At 45.7% G+C, this 22,776-nt stretch overlaps 1 protein-coding gene across 1 annotated transcript; it reads left to right on the forward strand.

The window, feature by feature from the left end:
* The first annotated feature begins 11,142 nt into the window (after positions 1-11,142).
* hs3st3b1a (heparan sulfate (glucosamine) 3-O-sulfotransferase 3B1a) lies at positions 11,143-22,561 on the forward strand. The gene is made up of 2 exons (XM_060076531.1): positions 11,143-11,886; positions 19,827-22,561. The coding sequence occupies exons 1-2, from the start codon at positions 11,372-11,374 to the stop codon at positions 20,455-20,457; spliced, it is 1,146 nt and encodes a 381-aa protein (XP_059932514.1). The 5' UTR covers positions 11,143-11,371; the 3' UTR covers positions 20,458-22,561.
* The last annotated feature ends 215 nt before the right edge of the window (positions 22,562-22,776 follow it).

Here is a 22,776-nt window from a genome sequence, read left to right on the forward strand (position 1 = left end):
GTGAATGCACATACATTTGAGCACACACGCATATAGACACATTTGTGTTTACACACAGACACACATACAAACAGATTTGTGCTTGCACAAACACACCCACAGATTTGTGTTCGTACATACACACACACACACACAAACTGAAGCATCACATTACCTAGATCAGTCAGACAGAGTGTGTGGGGCGGGGCTGCCAAGTCTCAGGTCTGTCATTTGAAGAAAGAAAGGGGGTGACATGTTCATCACAGAGAGGAGGAAGAGGAGGAGGAGTTGTTCACAGCTGCGCTCTGTCTACCTGTGTCGGCTCCGCCCACTCCCACCTGCCAGCCAGGGACACTCTTTATGTTCACAACAATCAGAATGGTTTTTATTACGTAATATTCAGCCGACACATGACTAACACATTGTCAAATCTGCAGCTTCACACGAAAGGTAGGATAAAGAAAGCAGGGGATACATGACGCTGTCAACAACACGGTTGTGCGTCTTAATCAGGTGCGCTCTCAAACAGCTGGGTGTGGCGAGGGCTCCACTGTGCGTTTCCCACCCCAGGGCTGGCAGTACAACCATGGGCCCAACTGGGCAGCAGGACTGGGTGTCGGGTCTTTGAAGGGCCACAAGGGCCATAATAAGGCTCAGCCAAGCCAGCGCCGGTCCTAATGAACACGTTGTGACATCTGACGAGGGCTGGTATTACAGGTCCGAAGCTACTCCCTAAAGCCCTGTTTTGACATGCAGGGAATAATGGTCATCCCCGCACGGTTTAGGTGCAAAGCACAGGCCGGGCTCTGTAGTTACCTGGAAGGAGCACTTAGGCTGATCAGCTATGCTATGCTAAACTATGTTAAAATATACTAAGCTAAGTTATGCAAAACTGTGCTTTGCTAACGGTGCAAGACTAAGATGATGTCATATGTAATGTTCACCCGTGGCAATTTATTTAGTCCCTGGAGGACAATACAAATACAAGCTAATTTAATACATATCTCCAATGATTTGAACAATGAACAATGAAGAAAAGCACCAAAATAAACCAAAATAAAAAAGACTAATAAATCATACAAGAATAATAGACCAGCTTGTGCCCCACATTTTTACCAAGTGGCTTCCTTCCTACACGGAATACTAAATTACTTCCAAGTAAGAGGTGAGGTTAAATTTACACCTCGTATTAGCTGGAAAGGTGCCATCTTTCACAGCGCAACCTTCAACACTTCATTCTATGGAGACGTGAGAAGCAGTGAGACTTTCTAATTGTGCTGAGAACCTGTTGAGGCAAGGAATGCGAGGAACAGCTAACATGATAACACACAAATTAAAAATAACTTTTTCAAACTTAGAATTAGATTATTTGGCTGTACTTTTGGGATTTGATTTTGATGTACCTGGTCTGGCAAAAGAACTCCAATCCATAAAGTTTTTTATTGATTTAATCTTGTGCAAACACAGCTGAGAGCACGCGGTGGGAAAAATAGCGTGTGTATGTGTGTGTATGTGCACTCAGTGCACTGCTGCTGTGCGCCCTTGTTCCTATCCACCACCAGCTCCACCACCACCACCTACATAACAACCACCGTCCCAACACACGTCACCTACAGTGGAAACCTAAATACTAACCCTAACCCTAACAGAATCATTGGTTAGGGTGGGGGCAAAGTCTCGCTGCCTGTCTGTATTTATGGTTTTAGGAGGCTGCTTCTCTGCTTGTGTGTGTTATTTTACGAGTAAATGCATGGATGTATGGTGTGTTCTTTATGGATTTGAGCCAGAACACAATCCTGCAAAGTCATGTGTGTATTTTTCTTTGGTATTCTGCGCTGAATAATACAGATATAAGATGGATTTGATACACATAGAGCCTTACATCTGTTTATGTAATTATAACAAATCATAACCCCCGCCCTAACCTTTATTTGTGAACTTGGCCTTCAGCGATCAGTTTGCTTTCTTACACCCACGCACACACCTACACACTCTCAAAAACAGACCCACAAAAAGACTTGGAAAAAAATAAGTCTTAATACATTCACTCAATGGACGTTCAACGCACACACACACACACACACACACACACACACACACACACACACACACACACACACACACACACACACACACACACACACACACACACACACACACACACACACACACACACACACACACACACACGCGCAGAGTGAGCAGAGTGAGCATTCCAAATGGAAGCAGCACGCGGTTACAGCAACCTTGAGGTAGCCTTGGTGAGAGTTGAAACCTGCTCGACGCAGTTTTTGAGCGCTCTGCACGCAGTTTTGAGCGCTCTGCACGCAGCCTGAATGACAGGCCCCCCTTCTCCTCATCTCTCTGGAGGCAGGCGGCCAGTAATAGAGAAGCAAGGAGGGTTGGGGAGGGGAGGTAGAGGACGCCATTCCTTTAAGGGACTGCTATATAGCGACACTTAAAGACTACAATCCAAGAGTAAATCCAAGACGTTTGCCAATCCAAGAATGAACGCAGCTTCATAATGGAGCCCTTAACCCCGGCACGGCACAGGCCCACAGCTTGTGAAGCACTAAAGCCCTAGTTGGGACTTCCATCGGATTGGACGTTGGGATCACATGAAGCATAAATCAGATTCAGCAACTCTGTACCGGGAATCGATCCATCCATCAGGCCGGGTGTATTTTTGGCTAAGCGCTAAGAATCTCATCATGATCTTGGATGGTGGAGCGAGGGGTGGCGTGCGTCTCGAGGCATCGCTTCCACCCTTCCCTTCCCGCCGTTGTGTAAATAACAGTCTCCTGGAACGGAGATGAAATTTCAATGGACTGTTGCGAGCTTGTGAAATGTGCATGCATCACGGGCTTTTATAGCGCAGCCCTGTGTTTATTTAATGCTAATAGCCATGGCCAGGCTTAGGAGCGGGAAAAACGAGCCCGGATTCATCAACGGCATGTGTGTGCTTTGGCTCTGCACAACTTTGTTACCCGTTGTTATTGTTGTGTCAGCACATTAGCAAAAGTATTTGAGCACAGACATGTATTCCCAACTGAGGGTAAATCTACTTTTTCTCCACTTTAGGGTTTAAATATGAAAATTGCTTTTGGTTGAGTCTCAGGAAGCTTTCGTCAGCGTTGGATAATCAGCGTCTGTTCTTGGATCCTGTCGACATTGCTCTCCAGGAATGCAGCCAGCGACAACGTCATGTTTTGGTGCGTTGTGCTTTTTTACTCCACTGGGCTGAACCCCAAGACGGACCGCTGCTGAGAGCTCTGTAATTTAACCCCCGCAGTCAGCCTCTTATCGCGGTGTCTCATCTCCCACCTTAGGGGGAGCCTTGCCCTCCCCGAAGACCCGCTCCGACCTCTCCTCAGACGTTTGCCACGGCCATCACAAACACGGCTGGAGAAGACGACGATACGATCGACAAGCCTGCTATACTTTGTGATAGATGAAGACGTCTTGGGGGGGGGGGGGGGGGGGGGGGGGGGGAAGCCGTCTCACATCGGACAGGGTAGCGGTGGGAAGTACTCTGTTTATTTGAACTGCCTCTTTATCCGTTTCACCGTCTCGGTCGGGGGAAACGGTTTGGCCCAGGTCTTTGAATCACAACGGAGAATCCATACGTTGGTCATGCACTCCTGGTTCAGGTTCCCCCAGGCTTGTGTTTGACCCTTTTGTTCTTGTGTTCTGTGTGTTAGAGCTGGGCTGCAAGCGGGCCGGTGGAATGTGTCTGTTCTTGTGCGCTGTCGATTAGGACAACATGGTGCAAACGGACCTATGGAATGTGGGGTCTGTGTCGACGGAGGTGGCCCAGGGCTGGGCCACACCACCACACAGCCTTGTCATTTAGGGCCCCTAGCCTGATCAAAGGGGGCCCCTACTCTGACTGTGAGGACAGACCAGGAACCGGGTCCCTTGGTGGAGGGATCAAGAGCAACGTATGCACTCAAGCCATAGTGGGTAGTTGTGGAGTTATGTGGAGGAAGGGGCGGGACCTTTAAAGGTTATACCTTGATTGAGGAGGGAGGAGTCAGAGAGTCTGTCAATATGATGCACCAGAAAAAAAAAAAATGTTTTTCCAGATTATCTTGAGGGAATAGTGGTAATATTTATCCTCAGTGCTACATATCCTTTTGGAAAGGGGGTTTGACAGAAGACTGAGAGGCAAGGAATGTTCCAAACAAAAGCAGCGGGCAAGCAGACTGGTCAAGTATTAGAATGTAATGTGTCTTTGGAGGACCTTCGCCCAGACTCAGTTTGGGTTTGAAATTGATCTTGGCCCCCGTCTGAGAATTCTGCTGACATGGACAATTTCTTTACTCGACAATAACTATGGTCTGAGAGTGAAACGAAGATCATATTATGGACCCAGAACGCAATATTACGTTTTAAATATGCATTTTGGCAGCGCAGACATTTTTTATTTTCACTAAGATATTCCACACTTTTTGACCCCTACCAATTGTTCATAATTGTGGAACTGGAAATTGTGGATCCAGTGGAACTGACTTGCTGTATATCATGGTGGTATCAGTACAAATAAAGTCTTCCACTGTTGATTTGCAATACTAATCATCTATAATCTTTGTTTCCCATAGCAAAGTAACATTCAAGATGAGAACTCCATTATATCACATCAATATATCCTAGTCAAAATCAGCAATAGGAAAGACCATGGATAGATTTTGTGCACTTTTGCATTCATCTCAACAGGTTACTTCTGAGAAACAACCATGTTGTTCAGTCTCACAGTGCTCCCTGTGTGAGTCCGTGACATTTTCTTTCAGCTGTCAATTTCTAGAGTTGGAGTTCTAAGAAAAATGATATGTATAAACTTTATTTATTTTCAGATTAAGTATGCGAAAACTTACCAAAGCTATAGTTCCCTTTTCACAAAATAAATTCAATTTAATGTGCATGCAGAGTTTTAACCCCATTTAGTAAGTGCATGAAACCGCTGAAGTATGTTTGGGAAATGTGCTGCAAAGCATAGATGTCATGTCAAGGAAAAACATTGTGAATTGAGCAATGATGTGCACAGGTTAAAACAGCACTCGAGAGATCTCGGACATGGGACAGTAGTTTATCTATTTTTCATTTCATTATTGCTCCAAAGGGAGCCTGAGGAATAATATCTCAGACACAAATGATCACAGAATGATTCAGAATGATGGCTCAAGTAAGTCTCAAGAGATCAGAATGAGCAACAGATGAGGACATATTTTTTTTCCTGTGGGTGGAAGGCACCAACAAAATATGGACTCTCAAAACTTGGCTCTGTATCCGATACCTCTGATCTGCCCGGGCCTTCCAGAGGTCACACGGTACATTTCAACATCCCAGAGGGACACACAACATTGCAGAGCTCTTTTGATGGTTGCACCTGTTCATCTCAGCATGAATAATGGCCTTCAAAGTCGACGAGAACCTTCTCCCCAGGGACCTCTTAGGTGTCTCAGACCTGGACTTGAGGGTATCTAGTTGCTACCGTTGCTTCGGAATGTCCACCATCACTCGTTTTAGTATCTAGTAAAATATCAGTTAGCTTGCTCATAGAAAGTTGTGTATTTCTGTTTGGAGTATAATATTGGACTAATATGCAGCCCTTTTTGCCCACCATTTGTTGTTCACTACACTACGCTCCACGGCTCAATAACACCGCAAAACTGTTCCCACACTTGACATCTGCGCTGTTAACAACGTGCGATTGCATCTATTAAGGCAAACCAAATCTAAAAATGAATCATTGGGTGCGCCGAGATAAACTGTGAAAATAAGGATGTTGTGAAACATATTTTTACAGATGGTTCATAACACACCCCTACGTTCTGTCGCTTTTCTTTAGTATGATAGTTGCCATTGTGATTGCATGCATGACGAAGGTAAAGCAAGACGATGACAACATGCCATCTAAGTCCCCTACCCGTCAAGGCTTTAGACTAAACCACAGACTTCACGCAGTCTTAAAACAGTCTCCACGTCCTGAAACCTGTGGTGGGTATACAGTACCGTCCCCTCTAGGCAGTGTTGAACACCAGTCTCCTCGTCGACATTCCTCCGGAGGTAGGGTGAGATGGTCGGGTCACACGACCTCTGCAGACATTGGTTCCAAAAATAGCGAATAAGAGGATGTGTTTAGATGGAAATCTAAACAGTGGTGTTTCTCAAAGGCTGTGTTGATATATTGCCACAGGTGGTCTCGGAAAATAAGTCAAACTGTGTCGTCTAAAACTCCTTCTTTCTAGAGAATGGATTATGATGGTTTTCTTTTAATCAGTAGCCCCAATTGAAATGGTATTAAAAGGAGAACAATGGATATCCAGGAATTAGGAATAAGAGTGACAATTCAAATCTTTTGTGGATCATTGTGTACACCAGCCAAACAAGGAGCAGCAAAATTGTCCGTGTCTACTTCATTCACGAGATACGCGGCACGACAACACCACCTGTGCGGCTGTGCCTCACACACACAGCCAGGAGCACCTTGTCGTTTTTTGCCTCAAGCCCTTCCAACCTGCTTGAAATTAGCGTAAGACTCTCCTGTACGAGATCAGAGTGTGACAATCCTCCCCGGAACCGCAGCTTTATCCAAGCAGAAAGGATCAGACACACTTTAGCACAACTCCAGAGAATTGCCCAAGAGATGTTCTGTTCAATGTTCTGAGGAGTGGGAGGGCTTAGCCATGGGTCGGGGCAGTGAGTTGATCTGCCTCCTGGCTCTCTTAACACCCCCGTGTCCTTATGGCCGTTTAGCCGGCGTGCCTTCGCGTTTGAACGCTGTGCCGTCGACACTGCTGCTGTTTAGCCGCTCAGAGCTTTTTTTTTTGTGCTCAAGGAGGATGAGATCAGTCATCAATCCACTTTACTTCCTAATGGGCTCAGATCTCTGACATCTGGACGCGGCTCCAAAGGCACTGACATGGCTTTCCACTGTGTGTGTGTGTGTGTGTGTGTGTGTGTGTGTGTGTGTGTGTGTGTGTGTGTGTGTGTGTGTGTGTGTGTGTGTGTGTGTGTGTGTGTGTGTGTGTGTGTGTGTGTGTGTATGTGTGCATGTGTGAGTTTGTGAATATGCGAGTGTGAATGTGTGAATCTTTTTTAGGAACCTGCATATGTTTTTGTTCAAAAAGTTTCAATAGACACACACACACACACACACACACACACACACACACACACACACACACACACACACACACACACACACACACAAACAGGAACGCCAACTCCAGCTAACTAAAGTGAACTACATGTTCACTGTAATTATAGGTGGTTAATTGTATATACGCGATACATAGATTCCTGGGGCGATTGGCAAACCATTAGCAGGCCTGTCAGCGCTAACTTTAGCAGGTACATGCTGCATGCTATACAAGCAAAGTAGACATAAAGACAGGATATTTTTGCTCTCAGCAGCAGATATCTCCAACTGTGAACATATGTTCCAAATGCCCCGAGTTTGTTATCATTCATTTGCTAAGGTTTATAAAAAAAACTAAAACGTATGAGTGGAACACGAAAATCAGCAAATTTACACATATGGGTAATCTTGTCTAGATCATGTAGCGTTAGCAGGAAGAGCTTAGCCATGCCTTCCTATTCCTTCAACGTATTGAAAAGCTTTTGTGTGTCTTGCCGTAGGTGGCCGTGTCAACTGCTCAGGGTGGAAGGACGCATAAACATGGTGATGTTATCCAGGTGCTGCCATCAGACTGTCTGTGAGACACATCACCTGATCCAGGTGCTGTGATCAGACTGTCTGTGAGACACATCACCTGATCCAGGTGCTGTGATCAGACTGTTTGTGAGACACATCACCTGATCCAGGTGCTGTGATCTTATGAAGACAACCGCTCACGATTATGTTGCCATAGCAGCTCTTCAAAGTCTATGTTCAAAGATACAATCTGTATGAAGAGGTGTGAAGGTGTTTGTAGGTGTATGTATGAGTTTGTGTTTAGGTGTGCGCGCACGTGTGTGTGTGCGTGTGCGTGTGCGTGTGCGCGTGTGTGTGTGTGTGTGTGTGTGTATGAGTGAGGGATTGGGCACAAGAATATTTCTAAGTAGCCTTTATGTAAACATACGATTCATCCATGCCTAGGAACAACCTTATAATACATTAACGTGATATCTTGTCCCAAAAAACGTTCTCCCTGCAAATTTCTCGACACAATTCTTTTCTGCTGTTGACACAGGCTGGGCTTCAACAGTTTTGAGAAAATCTTGCAAGAACGTTTTCAAAAAGCTCTACAAATTGTTTATATAACGATGGGACTTTGCTCCTTTGTGTATTTTACGCGTTGACTTAAGACCTTACGACTGCCATTCAAACTAGTGGTGCCAAAGTCAATTGCTTCATATGCACTTTTGTTTGACTTTCAACTGACACGATGCTTTCTCAAACCCCTATTAACTCGAGTCCACCATGTCGCACTATTTCACCCCTAAGCCTAATTGCTTTTTGGGGTGTTTACACAACGCCAATACTCAATTTAATGGGTACAAGAACTCACTAATAATTATGTGTTCAAAGATAACACTGTAAATCGAACACGTGTTGCATAGCTAATTAAATATTTTAAATTACATAGAATAAGCAATTTAATATGTTTCAGGAACGATATGCTGTAGGGAAAGAGAAGTTGACGTAGAATGTGTTATGTTGTACGCGCTGTGTTCAGAGGTCGCCGTCTCTGGCTCGTACAGAACAAAATGGAGTTGTGTTAAAAGCTACAAGGTAATGGTAAAGTTAGATATCCATTCAGTACCCAGTTATATGAAGTGTATTGTATTGCAAATACATTTTCAAGAAAAAAACACTATCTTTAATGCCTGTCTTTTACAGATGAATAGCTGAACAAGACGTATCCACATGACACATGTCACATGACAGGGGATGCACGGTTAATGGGGGATAGGTCAAAGAAACGGAGGTGTTTATTCTTGTTTGCGTTATAGCAGTTTGATAGGTCCCTGTTCGGCCGTTGTGTGTGGTGTGTAGATCAAACTGCCTCTCACGCAGGTACTAGGCAACATGGCACACGTTGCATTTGGAAGCTCGAACTGTGACAGCTGTCAATAATCCTGCAGTTTGAGACAGTCTAACAATGACCTATGACCCTGCATTAGGATAAAGGTTGAGCACCCCCCCACACACACACACACACACACACACACACACACACACACACACACACACACACACACACACACACACACACACACACACACACACACACACACACACACACGTACTTAAATTATAACATTTTGAGGGAGTTTATAATAAAAATTGAAGACATGCTTGTCAAGATTTTTTTAACCAAACTCAAGTGGCCCAGAAACACGCAGGTCAGAGACACACTTCCTTTGACATTAATAAATGTTGACTAAGCATTTTCCATTCAAAATAACAGGATATACCACTATGAGGTTTGTTTCACATTGAGTCGTTTTTTATAGGCTACTCTAAGATGTTGGGAAAAAATAACAACAAGTGAGTCTACAAGAGTGTTGGAAAAAGTACACTTACTCTGAACTCCAGCAAAAGTACAGATAATTGTGTAAAAAAAGACCTCAACTCCTTTCCTTAAACAAAAGTTGGAAAGTACAGGCTCTGAATTGTACTCAAAGTATAAAAGTAAAAAGTAGCCCTCTGACATTTCTACCGGCTGTTTCTGTACAAAGCTAACTAAACCTCACGCCATAATAATATAATTTGAAGAATCTTAAGTAAAACCATTTCTAACTTCCCCCCAAAAATATATAGGCCTATTAAAAAAAATACACATTAAAAAGGTTTTCTGATTTCCAAGGATCTGATTGGCTAGGGGTTACAGTGATCGAATTTGGCAAGGGTTCCCAGCTATCTAATTGGCTCAGGATTGCCATGATCTGATTGGCTGCGGTTTTCCAGCAATCAGACTACCGTGGGTTTTCGAGTGAAATTATTGATGAAGTACAGTTTAGTATTGATTGAGTACAGTTTAAGAAGTACTCAAGTAAAATTGCATAAAAGTGAAAAGTAGCCTTCTGACATTTCTACCTGCTGTTTCTGCGCAAAGCTCACTGAGCCTCACGTCATACAATTAAATATAATGTGAAGACTGTTAAAGTTAAACCATTCTAACTTCAAATAGAATAAACAATATACTTAAAATAACAATATATTTAATGTAACTGCTCGAATGTTCAAATCATTTTTCAATGTCAGCAACAGAATTCGAAACATTATGATCAAAGCGAGAACACAAGTCAGGTCTAAATAAGTCTTCAACTATTTTGTCAGAAATCTCCTCATCTCTACAGGAGGACCAAAAAAATATTTTTAGGTTGGCACAAAAACACAACGGCATTCGCCAAGTTCTATCGTTCTTACCGAAAACTTCAAACATTTCTCTTAAATAAGGTCATACACGGGGAAGGTTTCATGCTCTGAATCTGCTCCGTATGCAGTGTTTGCTGGTTCCCTTTCATCCATCCTCACCTACTGCAATACTAGTTGTCCCATGGACGCCATTTCTCCGCGGTGGACTGTGTGATATGCTCCGAGGGATGCTTCAAGGGGTCATATTTTCCATGTGTTATTGTCAAGTCCATCTATGTTGAAAATGGACTTGATGTTGGGAAGGCGCGTAATGATGCAACATGTTAAAAAGATTGATGATTCCCCTCACATACATTAAAAGTAAATCACCAATCTGTGTTTGGAAAATGTAGGAAGCACAGTGTTAAAATGTAAGGAGTAAAAGAATGAAGTTGTCAGAAAAAATAAATACTCAAGTAGGCTGCAGATATCTGAAAACTGGACTAAAGTAAAGTATTTGTTACTTTGTTACTTCCAAACAGGATATGCTGTTTTGTAACCAGACCACACAGAACGGGGGTTTGTAGGGCTGAAATAATTTAATCTTAACACATTGTCTTTGACACGAAAACTATTTTAACAATACAATGGCATTCTATGGTAAAGTTTTAAACCATTTGTTTACGGTTACTGTTCCCGGCGTTAATGCTTTAAAAATATATATCATAGGCAGCTCAGCCCCAGAGAGAAGCCTGAAAAGCGCACGTTGCGTGCGCTTATCAAGCTGCGCTCTGGGGCTGTGCCATTGGTCCTCTCCTCCGTCAGTCTCCCGCCCCCCTGGTTTGTAAGCACGGCGCAGATGAGCGCTCACACCCTGCCCGAACAAGTGATGGGGGACGAGCGTGGACCTTGACGCACAGCTGACTCACTTAAAAGGTGTCGTCCGAAAAAAGAAAAACACATCCTTCTCAACGTGGACAACTGCAAATTCGCGTGTATCCTAGATTTGTTTCGCCATGGAAGAGGACTAGAGGAACTTTGCCAAGATGCCCAAACGGAATATGGCTTTTTATTTCCGTAAGCCCTATGGAATATAGTCCGATTCTACACCATCTACATGTTGTGCCATCATCATCCAACGTGAAAAACAAACTCTTTGTGATGTGCATCATGCTGTCACTCTGGGTGTACATGATCTACTGCTGTGTTGGTTACTGCACAACTATCCCAACTCCGTCGTTGTCCGCCAGCACCACACGCTCGGAGGTGAGCGAAGGCGATGGCGAATTTGACAATCAGCTAGACAGCTCTCTGGGGGCTTCCAGGGACCTGCTGAACAACGAGAACGAGTTGGACAGCCGAGGAGACGACTGGGATGAGACGAGAGGCGAGGCGAAGGCGTCGCAGGGCGATAATGCCATGTCGGGTTTCTTCAATGAGTCGGAAACTAAGAAGTTGCCCGGGGCGATTATCATCGGGGTGAAGAAGGGAGGAACGCGCGCTCTGCTGGAGTTCCTGCGCGTCCACCCGGACATCAGAGCGGTGGGCGCGGAGCCTCACTTCTTTGACCGCAACTACGACAAAGGGCTGGAGTGGTACAGGTGAATAACACAGCCCGTCTCCGCGAGCGTGATTTGTGTGTGATTTGTAGATTTCTATTCGGTTCTCTGTCAACCGGTTTCGTTTATATTGGTTCAAATTGGCAAGCATCTAGACAACCCTTCGACTGTGCTTTTTTTTTTGTTAGAACCAAACCCTCATCTATGCACAATATTAGTAAAGTAAAAAATATAAATCATTAATCCTTTATTTGGTGATCAAAAATGTTAGTTAGTCATATAGGCATAGTGCCTACTGCTCCTTATTCTTAAATACAGATGAGATACTTGAGGTAGCCTATGTTTTAGCTTTATCACATTTTATATAAAATAAATATATTGGTGCAATCATAATAAAACACACATAGCCTAGATGCATCACCATATTATGGACCAAATGATAACTGAACATGGTCATTTGTGGAGATAAAGGATTCAACAGAGGATAATAATAATAATAAATGGGATGGGATAAGGAAAGCTTTAGGGATTGGTTTCCCACATCAGGTGATACCAACATCCCATAAAACGCATTCTAAAACGCATGCCCTTTAAACCTCTGGCGTTGTTAACCTTAATTGTATTCGGGGTCTTGTGAGAGTAAACACCATATAAATACTCTGTGCGCGTTAGTCCAACTTTATTGCGCCCTTGATCAACCCTTTAAATGAGATACAGCAAATCACCCTTAAATTATAGTAGAATTCCCATCTCATGCCAGCATCTCAGCTCTTTATAATTGTAGTTCCATGAACTAAGCTCGGAATACTTTGAATTGTTATACATCCGTACTTGGAATTCTACATACGGTAGAAAATCTTAAATCTTGGCAAAAGAAGACAGAGAGGTCCATATTGATTTGATTGGATGTTGCTTTCAGAGTCCGAACCGACTCTCTGCGATGGGGTTCGTTCAACAGACATCAGTAATATGCCTCTGAATGTCACATCAGTCCTAATAGTAATTTCCTGATATCATGTCCCAATGTCCTGAACTCTGAGGCCGTCACCAGTTGTATTTACAGAGTTACGCAACCTGTTCCTTTGACCTGGAGTTTTATTTAATAGTTTAAGAACAACACACTCCTAGTCTAGGAAGTTATTGATTTATTTATTTTGAACAGGAAGTTCCTGGAATTTGTTTGCATGGGGGATATAAACAATTGTACTTAGGAGGCACATTAACTTCTTTCATAAACACAGTACAATAATTAAATACAAATGTTTGAAGTGTTGCCAGCCCTCCTCACCACAACAATGATGACAAAGTCAGTCGGGGATGTCAAAGGATTTAGAAACTGAGTTTCCGAATCTTCTCCATGAAGCCACAATAGAGTAAGTGAAGCATTGCTCAAAGACTTCTCGCTTAAGTTCCTCCAAGAATTTCCAGGAAGGTTTAGCCTCCAACATTTTGCATGAACTCTGAGAAGGAAAGGTCTCTTTTGTTCAAATCTACTGACTTAGAAAGAAGAAGATAATGAAACTAGTCTATCGGTTTGTGTGTCACCAAGTTCCGAGAAATCCCCCCGAAAAGTAAACAGACTTTTGCCCGCACACACACACACACACACGTTGCTGACCAAAGTCATTGAAAGAAACAATAACGTATGCTGTTTCATCTGTACCGATTCAAACAGCATGAGCCTTTTTGCCGCCAGTGGAAAGACAACAGGTTAAACATGCGTTTGTGCGTCAGGTGTCTGACAGCCCCATTAATGAAGTTGAGGTGGGAAATAAACATTTAATCTGGAGTTTTGTGAAGTGACGGCTACTTTCACTGGGTTGTTGACCTGGCTAATTAAAAGAACATAGCTTGCTAGAGGCCTAGCCTGAGAGCCACTCCTCCAGAGACAGTGACCCTGCAGCTAAGCTAGAGCACTGCGATTGGAAGCTAAGCCTGGAGCTCCTTTACTGACCATGGTGGTTAGTTCATAAACACAGCCTTGGGACTTCATGCCGGCATAAAACGATCAGGCTATCAGCCATAAAGGAATTGCATTGTAGAAGAAGCACACTGTCACTTTAAAATGGCCCCTGGTCAAGTGTTTGTTTCTGTTTTGTTTTAGTTTTATGGTGTTGTTTTGTTTTTCACAGACAATTACGTCACAGTTTAGAGCTCTCAGTGTTATTAATCCGTTTATGACGTTGTACCTGTACAAAACAATTTATTTATGGGAAACTTTCAGCCCATTATCATCCCCTGCAGTGCAAGAGGTTGAGAGAGTGATAAGCATGATACGTGATAAGCTACAAGCACCAGGAGTGGGTCTCATTGACTCTACGGCCCCTGAAACGAACAGTAGCTAGCCAAGAGGCACAAGAGCAGCAGTGGAAGCAGACCTCAGCGTGGGCTTATCAACGGGTGTGATAAAAAAAACCAAGAAAGAGTTGTGAAGATAAACACTGTTCAGGCTCACAGGAAAGAGGGCCACTTCAGGGGCCCTTCTGCCATTGGGGGACTCACAACATGAGAGAGAGAGAGAGAGAGAGAGAGAGAGAGAGAGAGAGAGAGAGAGAGAGAGAGAGAGAGAGAGAGAGAGAGAGAGGCTCCCCACAGCAGGGAGGCCGGCCGTGAAATAGTACGCCTTTGACTCGCAGGCGAGAAAAAAAAATAAGAGACGTCCACACGTACTCATGCAGAGCGCACGGAAGGCAACTCCCAAAGCTGTGGGAACCTCTCCCCTCCCTCGGCCCCTCCTCCCCACTACACCTACCTCGTGCTCAAGTCTCCCGGCACCACCACTTTATCTTACTTGACAATTTTACCGTTCCACCTGCTTTGTCCCTCCGGTAGACACGTCTGATTTGCTAGCGTTTGTTTTTTGCATCCTTGAATGTGTTGAGAAATAAATTAAAAGACAACACACAATGGGTGTTTTTCTTCGCATAACTCAATTAAGACGTCAGCGAGAACGGGCCCGCGTTAAAGCACGAGCACTCGTGGTGGATTACTGCGAGCCAGCGGCGGACAGAGGGCAGTAAATTTAAAGGCGAGTCTTTAGAAAGCGCAACAGTATTATGGTCCGGTGCTGAGAGCCAGGGGGGCTGCCAGGGAACCCCTGAGGGCTGCATCAACCCGGATGATAAAGGAGCAGACAATTAGTGTGAAACATGTTTTCTCTGCCTTCACTTTGTATGCAAATGTGCACAGAAGGGTGAAAGTAGTCTTTGGCGAGGCACAGCTGGAGTCCGCCTCGACAGAGCATTGAATGGGACTCGGCCAAGGGAAGGACTCAGACTCTCAAAGGCTCGAGTTTTTGAGCCCTGGAAGTTGACTTTACAATCGCTTGACTTTCTAAACTAAGCTGCATTTCCCAAGAGTAGGTCCGCAGAAGTGCACCAGTGGCTTTTTTTGGTTTTGCTTACTCATCCCAAAAAAAATGAGGAAACAGAGGGATCCGATGCATTTTTTTTGTAGTAAGATAGCTCCTTAGCCCATTCTCATGTTAGGCTAACGTGCCAGTACGCAGTTGGCTTAATACCAGCAGCGAGCATTTAAATGGCTCGAGTAGAGACATAAAAGAAACCGACCCTAACCCTTAAAAACAGACCGTATGAGCAGTACAGCCAAGAGCAGTTCGCGTAAGGCTTCAAACGGTCTTAAGTTCAACTCCTCATTGTTCTAACATTAGATTGAGGCTGCCATTAATACTGGAGGGATTTCGGTAATAGTTTTCCATCCTCTGTTACGTTGAGGATTTAGTGGCCTTAACTCCCCGGCCGTCAGCTGCAGGCTGTTTACAAAAACCAATGCACTTATTCCACGACACTGGAAACACTGGATACATGGAAACGACACACGCAGGAGTGCTGATGTTGTTCCATAATCTGTTGCGTCCCCCCCCTGAACTTGTTGACTCGCCCGATGCCTTCGGTATTCTCTCGACAGCATCGTGGTTTCTTTTGAAAACGCTCCCATCCGCCTCAAACATCTCTCCGATTTCTGTCTCTTTGAAGTGCGGCTTGTTTTCACGGCTCTCAGCAGACACTCCAACATCCCCCTGGGGAGGAGGACTGACTATACAAGCGGTCGCACCTCCTCAAATAAGAAACATGCATAATGTGTAATAGTATTCACACATAGTCAGTTGGAGACTTGATAAGACCAATACTTACACCCAACGAAATGCGTTTGGTGTAATCAGAACCGTTAAAACAGCCATTTGCTATTACCGGCTCCTTGATAAAAAAAAGAAAGAATAAGTCCAGGCCTATCTTATAACTGACAGCACAGATTGCTACGTGTAAATGCACGGCTGACAGTTGTGGGAGGCGAGCCAGCATGGCTCATGCACTGCAGTGGGACTCCTACCCCTCCTCCTCCCCCCCTCCTCCTCCACCCCCTCCTCCTTCTGCCCCTTCTACTCCTCCATCCCTCCTCCTCCTTCTCCTCCACCCCCTTCTCCTCCTCCTCCCCCCTCTTCCCCCCCCTCTACTCCTCCCCCCTCCCCTCCTCCTCCTCCTCCCTCTACTCCTCCACCCCTCCTCCTCCACCCTCCCCTCCTCCTCCTCCTCCCTCTACTCCTCCACCCCTCCTCCTCCTCCTTCTCCCCCTCCTCCTCCTCCTCCTCCTCCAAACCCTCCTCCTCCTCCTCCTTCTCCTCCTCAGCCTCCTTCTTCTCCTCCTCCACCCTCCCCTCCCCCCCTCCTCCTCCTCCACCCTCCCCTCCTCCTCCCCCACCCTCCCCTCCCCTCCTCCTCCTCCACCCTCCCCTCCCCTCCCCTCCTCCTCCCCCTCCCCCGGTCTGTCTCCTGCGTCCCAGCCAGGTGGCCTTGAGCGGTGCCTCTACAGACTGAGGCATCTCGGCCAGCAGGAGCAGACGCAGCGTCTCTTAATAACTCAGTGTGTAAATATTGTTCCCTCATATTTGCTGCTTGTTCGATATCTGGTCAATATTTAGCTATGCATCATGTTGCGTCTTTTGTGCACCGACCTCACCAGCTCACTTTGGTTGTATGCGTCAATACACTCATAATCGTGCTGAACAGAAGAACCGAGCTCTCGCTGGGCTCCACCGTTGCTGTTTACCGAGGACAAATGCTTGCTGGAATAATCGGCATTCCAGTGAGAAGAGCTTGGGTGAGGGGGGGGGGGGTTATGACATTGAACACCCATGCAGACTTTCTTCAGTACATGATAAATGCCCCCCCCCCTCACCCACCCCACCCCACACACACAGTTTAATTTGTGTCTGGGATTTGTCTCACAGTAACTTGGTGAGATTATTTCTGAGTGGCTGCATACCAACACCACCTCCTCCTCATCCTCTCGCTGGCTCTGGAGAGGAGACAGATCCACTCCCACAGTAGCACCTCCTCACCAGGCCTCTCCTCTGATAGAGGAGAGGGAGGGAGAGACTTACCCTGAGCAGTACACATGTCTCTCAGAGTTTTTAACCATACCCGAGGGAGGGGGTGGTATGATGAACGGAATTATCTTCAGGCAAGCATAATTCTGCAGGATGCAAAGAGGTGCTCTCACCGCAGTGTTTCTTCCCGCCTCCCCAGTTGACTAATCAGTGAGTCCATCGCTTAACGACCAATCACAGATCTGTGGCAAACAGCAGACGGGTTGTAAATTCCCTACCTTTGAACCTGCTGTCTGATAGTGGCGTATGTAAACAAGAGCAAAGGGCTTCACTTCACCCTGCCGCCTCCCCCTTCGGCTCCTGTTGCATTATGGCATGCTTTATCTTCTTCTTCTGCAGTAAAGCACAGACGGGGCGTCTCAAGTGACGTCGGAATCTAGTTGATTGTCGCTAAGTCACGTTAATGATCCCTCAACTTTTACCAGCCGCCCTATTATCCAAGTGTTCCTCGCTCTCTCTACCTCTCTCTGTCCGCACTTCTCTGTCTTTCACTTTCTCGGCTTCTCCCCGTCAGCACCTCTCTGTCTCGCCCCCTCTCTCTCTCTCTCCATCTTCCCTTCTTGCACCCTCTTCTTGTCCTCGTCCCTGCCCCCGTTCTGTGGGGGTCTCTCTATCTTCGGTGCAGCACTGCTCCCCTGGGAGGGCGCGGTGGAAGGATGTCTATTCTCCCTTTTGCTGTCATCATCACGTCGATTGTGTCATGTGGGATGGATGAAAGATGATGAGATCACTCAAATTAAGATACACGCCATGTCTTCAGTGACGCAATTAAATATCGACCCGTACGGCATGTTTCGGGGGCTCCTGGAATTGTTTTTAATTAAAGCGATGACATAAAGAAAACGCCATTTGCAGCTGAATGAAGTGATGTGGTCCGAAGAGCCGCTCTCTGGCTGTGCTGCTGACTTTGTGCTGTCTGCGTCTCCTGACAGCTGATTGATGGATAAAGATACGCTGAAACCCTATTGGTTCTGGCCCACATTGTTTATTGAGCAGAACAAATCGGGAAATAATAACAGGGGGCTCTCCTACATCTGCCCACCGCAGGGCAGATCTCCCAAAGAGAGAGATCTCTCTCTCTCTCTCTCTCTCTCTCTCTCTCTCTCTCTCTCTCTCTCTCTCTCTCTCTCTCTCTCTCTCTCTCTCTCTCTCTCTCTCTCTCTCTCTCTCTCTCTCTCTCTCTCTCTCTCTCTCTCTCTCTCTCTCTCTCTCTCTCTCTCTCTCTCTCTCCCGCCTCTGGGAGGTACAAGGCACGCCTGCGCTTGTGTTGGTGGAAAGTTTTTATAGGTAGTAAGTTGTTGTGTCTCTGGGGAGTCTTGAGACGAGACGCCGCCGGCGCTGCTGCCGAGAGATACGGTAGTGGGGGGGGGGGGGGGGATGCTGATATAGTTGTTTATCTCTCCCCCTCTCTCTCTCTCCCCCCCTCTCTCTCTCGTGCCAATTACCTTGATTGGCTTTGGGTTTTTTTTTCCGGCGGCTCATTCTCCAGGGAGAGGGAGAGTGGAGGAGAGAGTGAATGTGTTTAGCCGGCGCAGTCCTCAGAGAGGGCCTGCTTAAGATAGGAGGTACGTTTGGTCAGGTGATGAAAGTGAACGAGGAAGCGGGAGAGGGAGCTTCGCCTGCTTGTTGAGGCAGTAATGAGGCGTGGGGGGGGGGGGGACCCTCGCTCCTCTTAAGAAGCACAGAAGAAGAAGAAGAAGCTGTTTCTCATTGATGGTCCTCACTCGTGTTCTTCTTGCTCTAAACCGAAGATGTGAGATGTTCTGCGTATGAAGTAGTGAGAGTGAGATTAACTATTAATCATTGCCCATTAAAAATGTATATTTTTTGTACTCAGCCTTGTCGTAATCGTGAAATACACGAAACGTCTGTTGTTCTATTATACATATCTACGTCATGTACTAAGCTATTCATACAAGTACAAAGACATGTCAAGACAACGTGAAGGTCTTGGTAAGCTTTGTATATTGTGTGCATGTCGCCATAGCAGCAAAACAAATACAATCGATTTTTCAATTATTTATTCCTTCATGCATTCATGCAAGCCTATACCAACAGCGTAATTTTCCTCCTCGGATCCCCTTGTGCATTCACTGCTTTCCTGTCGCTTAGTACGAGCCATCTCCCTCTCTCTATCCTTCTCCCTCTCTCTATCCCTCTCTCTATCCCTCTCTCTCTCGGCAAGCATCCAAGCCAGTAAGACAGTTAACCAGGCTCAAATGTTCCAGTGTGTTTGCCTTACTCCTAATCCCCCTGGGCTCTCTAGCCATTATCCCGTCCGAGCTGCAGTTAACAAGCTATATTATGGCCGGGCAGAGCCATCCTCATCCGGAAACACAGCCTTGGCAGGAATGTCAGGATTAAAGAGTGTTCTTGTTCCTTGTCATTTTGCGCTGTACTCTCTTTGTTGTCTTTCTTAATGCGTCATATCGTGCATTAAAAATGTTCACAACAACAGGATATTAAACCGGTGAACCGTCTTTTCAGAAAGATCCCCATCATTTTGTAGCGATAAAATATGGCTCCACAGTTGACACCCTGACATAACGTCTTCATGTCCCCCCCCCCTCCACAGGGACCTGATGCCCAAGACCCTGGAGGGCCAGCTGACCATGGAGAAGACCCCCAGCTACTTCGTGACCAAGGAGGTGCCGTCGCGCATCTACACCATGTCCAAGCACACCAAGCTGATCGTGGTGGTCCGGGACCCCGTCACGCGCGCCATCTCCGACTACACGCAGACGCGCTCCAAGAAGCCCGACATCCCCTCCTTCGAGAGCCTGGCGTTCAGGAACGCCACGGCGGGCGCCGGCCCCGCGGTGGTCGACGCCACCTGGAGCGCCGTCCAGATCGGCGTGTACGCCAAGCACCTGGAACACTGGCTGCGGTACTTCCCCGCGGGGCAGCTGCTGTTTGTGAGCGGCGAGCGGCTCATCAGCGACCCGTCCGGGGAGATGGCGCGCGTCCAGGACTTCCTGGGGCTGAGGCGGGTGGTCGACGACCGCCACTTCCACTTCAACGCGGCCAAGGGCTTCCCCTGCCTCAAGAGGCCCGAGGGCAACAGCAAGCCCCACTGCCTGGGCAAGACCAAGGGCCGGACACACCCCACCGTCGCCGGCCACGTGGTGCAGCGGCTGCGGGAGTTTTACCGGCCGTACAACAACAAGTTTTACCAAATGACCGGCCATGACTTTGGATGGGATTAGGATTTCATACGCACACACACCACACACACAATAGCGTGAGCGTGTGTGCGACTTAATGAAGTGTGTGATTATAGAAATACGTATTGTGGCTCCTCCCCCTGTTTGTTTCTAATTTTAACCTTTTTGGGTGAGATATTGTTGAGACATTCTATGTACAGTATTTAGTGTAATGTGTAAAAAGTACAAAAGTCTATTTTATGATAATTTATTTCTATGATGTTAACTCACTGAGATGCCTACCTGTGTTCGATAACAATCCACACGATTAACACATTCCAGTTTCAGTCCTCGTGCAATCGCATCCAGTTTTCTTTTATCTGTAATTACCTTACGTTCGTGTTAGTCTTTGCAGGACGTAGCATACAATTGAGAAACACGTTTTTCTTAAAAGCACAGCAATCTGTTACGGGTATTGTAAGCAGAATCTGTAATCGGTACAGAACATTTAGGACGTTCTATCTTACAGATCTCCCTTCCTCCCAAACGCTACTTTCTTTCATTTCCCCGAGATCTAAACTAAATCCAACTTTGCAAGCATCCGGTTAATATCCTCTTAACATTTGCCTGACCTCTCCCTCCCCAAAGCTCTATGTGTCCACTTAGTGGGGTGGGGGTAGGAGGGAGGGGGGGGGTCGATAGGGAGTCCCAGCTGATCCATTGGATCAATACAGTAATAGCTCCTCATCATGTCAATTAGACCTGAGCGATTACACCGGGCTGCCTCCATCGTGGGCAGCGCAGCAACGAAAGGCCTCATGCCGACCACGAAACACACGGATAGATACCACGGCGGTTTCCCTTTATGGGGAGCCATTCGACAATCCGCGGATGAGGGAAAGCTACGTGGATCGCAATACCCCTGAACAGCCTGTCCTTCGTTTTCGATGGTTTTGTCTGGATTTTTCTTTATTTACTTGATCTCCTGGGGCCGCTGTTTACTGATTGGCCCCTGGTGAAGCCTCTGTGATTCACTTTTCAAAGAAATGCTGCTACTAAAGCCTTGGTAAGGCCTGTACTGTTCAAGGAGGCTGTGTTGGGGAATGGTCCATGTTCATGTAATGGTACACACAAGCAGAGATCCGTTATGAACTATGGAGAGCTGAGTTGTGTTTCCTTGAATTACCCTTGAGATCGTGTGAATGCAGGGGCCCTACTCGATGCATTGGTTCAGATGTCTCTGTTTAATTGAACTCTCTACAGCAATCGAGTGGGGAAGTTACGCCCCTTCCGGGAGAGCCCATGGGACCTATGAGATCAAAAAATATGAAAGGGTTTCAATCGAGAGAAAGTAAGTATTTTCTGGTTCCTGTCTTTATATGCCCCGGATTACACATGTGTTGTTTGTGGATTTCAATTATAATTTTTTCATGTCAAGAGTTTGACCGTTTATTGTTCAGTTAAAGGCTTTAGAGAAAACACAATGAGAAAGACTACGTCTCGAATGTGACGTCATGCTCCCTGTGACTGGCGTGGACAAGACCGACAATCTCCCAATCGGCATAACTGAAACTCTCCACATGCCCCGAGTTATAATGGTTTCCATCTCTTTCGATGCTTTTATCCTCCCCTTGGAAAAAAGCGGTGAAGTGGAGCAGAGAGATCGCCATGTCTGTACCAGAGTTCTAAGTGCGGGTTGTTACGTATATCATCTTTTCTATGCATGAAAAATTATCATTGAAATCCACAAACAACATATGTGTAATCCAGGGCAGATAAAGACTGGAACCAAATTCTTCGAGGTCCCATGGGCTCTACCGGAAGGGGCGTGACTTCGCCACTCTGACATACAGATAATATTTAATAGTTTTATAATGCCAGGTAAATACATTATACTGGGCCAAAAATCCTTTTTACCTAAGATGTTTATATGCGGTTGAGTTTTATTCAGCCTTTAGGAAATTATTTAATTGTCACCCGTTCTTGGTGAAGTCATACAAGTCAGCAATGTTTTACAACCCTATTCGTAAATAGAAGCACTATTTTGCCGTATGTGTGATTTTACAAAGATGGAAATTAAGCGATTACAGCAAGTATATGAGGAAAAGCCATTTTTCTGAAGTGAATAAATGAAATAAAATTTCTTTTTGGATTTCCAAACTCCAAATGAATCTCTTGTCTTCTTTGGTGTGCGTCAGATCATGATAAAATGCATTGCAGCACTTATTCCGGACTGTAGGTGGGACTTTATCTGCATTACGAGTTATTATGAACTTCCCATCATCTATGGACGAGGCAGAAGCAGAATCGTATCTTTGGTCCATTCAGCACGATATTAAATTACAGACTAATTAGTACCTCCTTGTAATTTGCGACCTAAGC

Source organism: Gadus macrocephalus, chromosome 2 (assembly GCF_031168955.1).
Source record: "Gadus macrocephalus chromosome 2, ASM3116895v1".
In the NCBI taxonomy this organism is placed as follows: domain Eukaryota; kingdom Metazoa; phylum Chordata; class Actinopteri; order Gadiformes; family Gadidae; genus Gadus; species Gadus macrocephalus.

Excerpts from the sequence above, each read along its gene's own strand:
- hs3st3b1a (XM_060076531.1), top strand. The coding sequence starts at position 11,372 with ATGGAATATAGTCCGATTCTACACCATCTACATGTTGTGCCATCATCA. Across the intron at positions 11,887-19,826 it reads AAAGGGCTGGAGTGGTACAG|GGACCTGATGCCCAAGACCC; the intron begins GTGAATAACACA and ends CCCCCTCCACAG.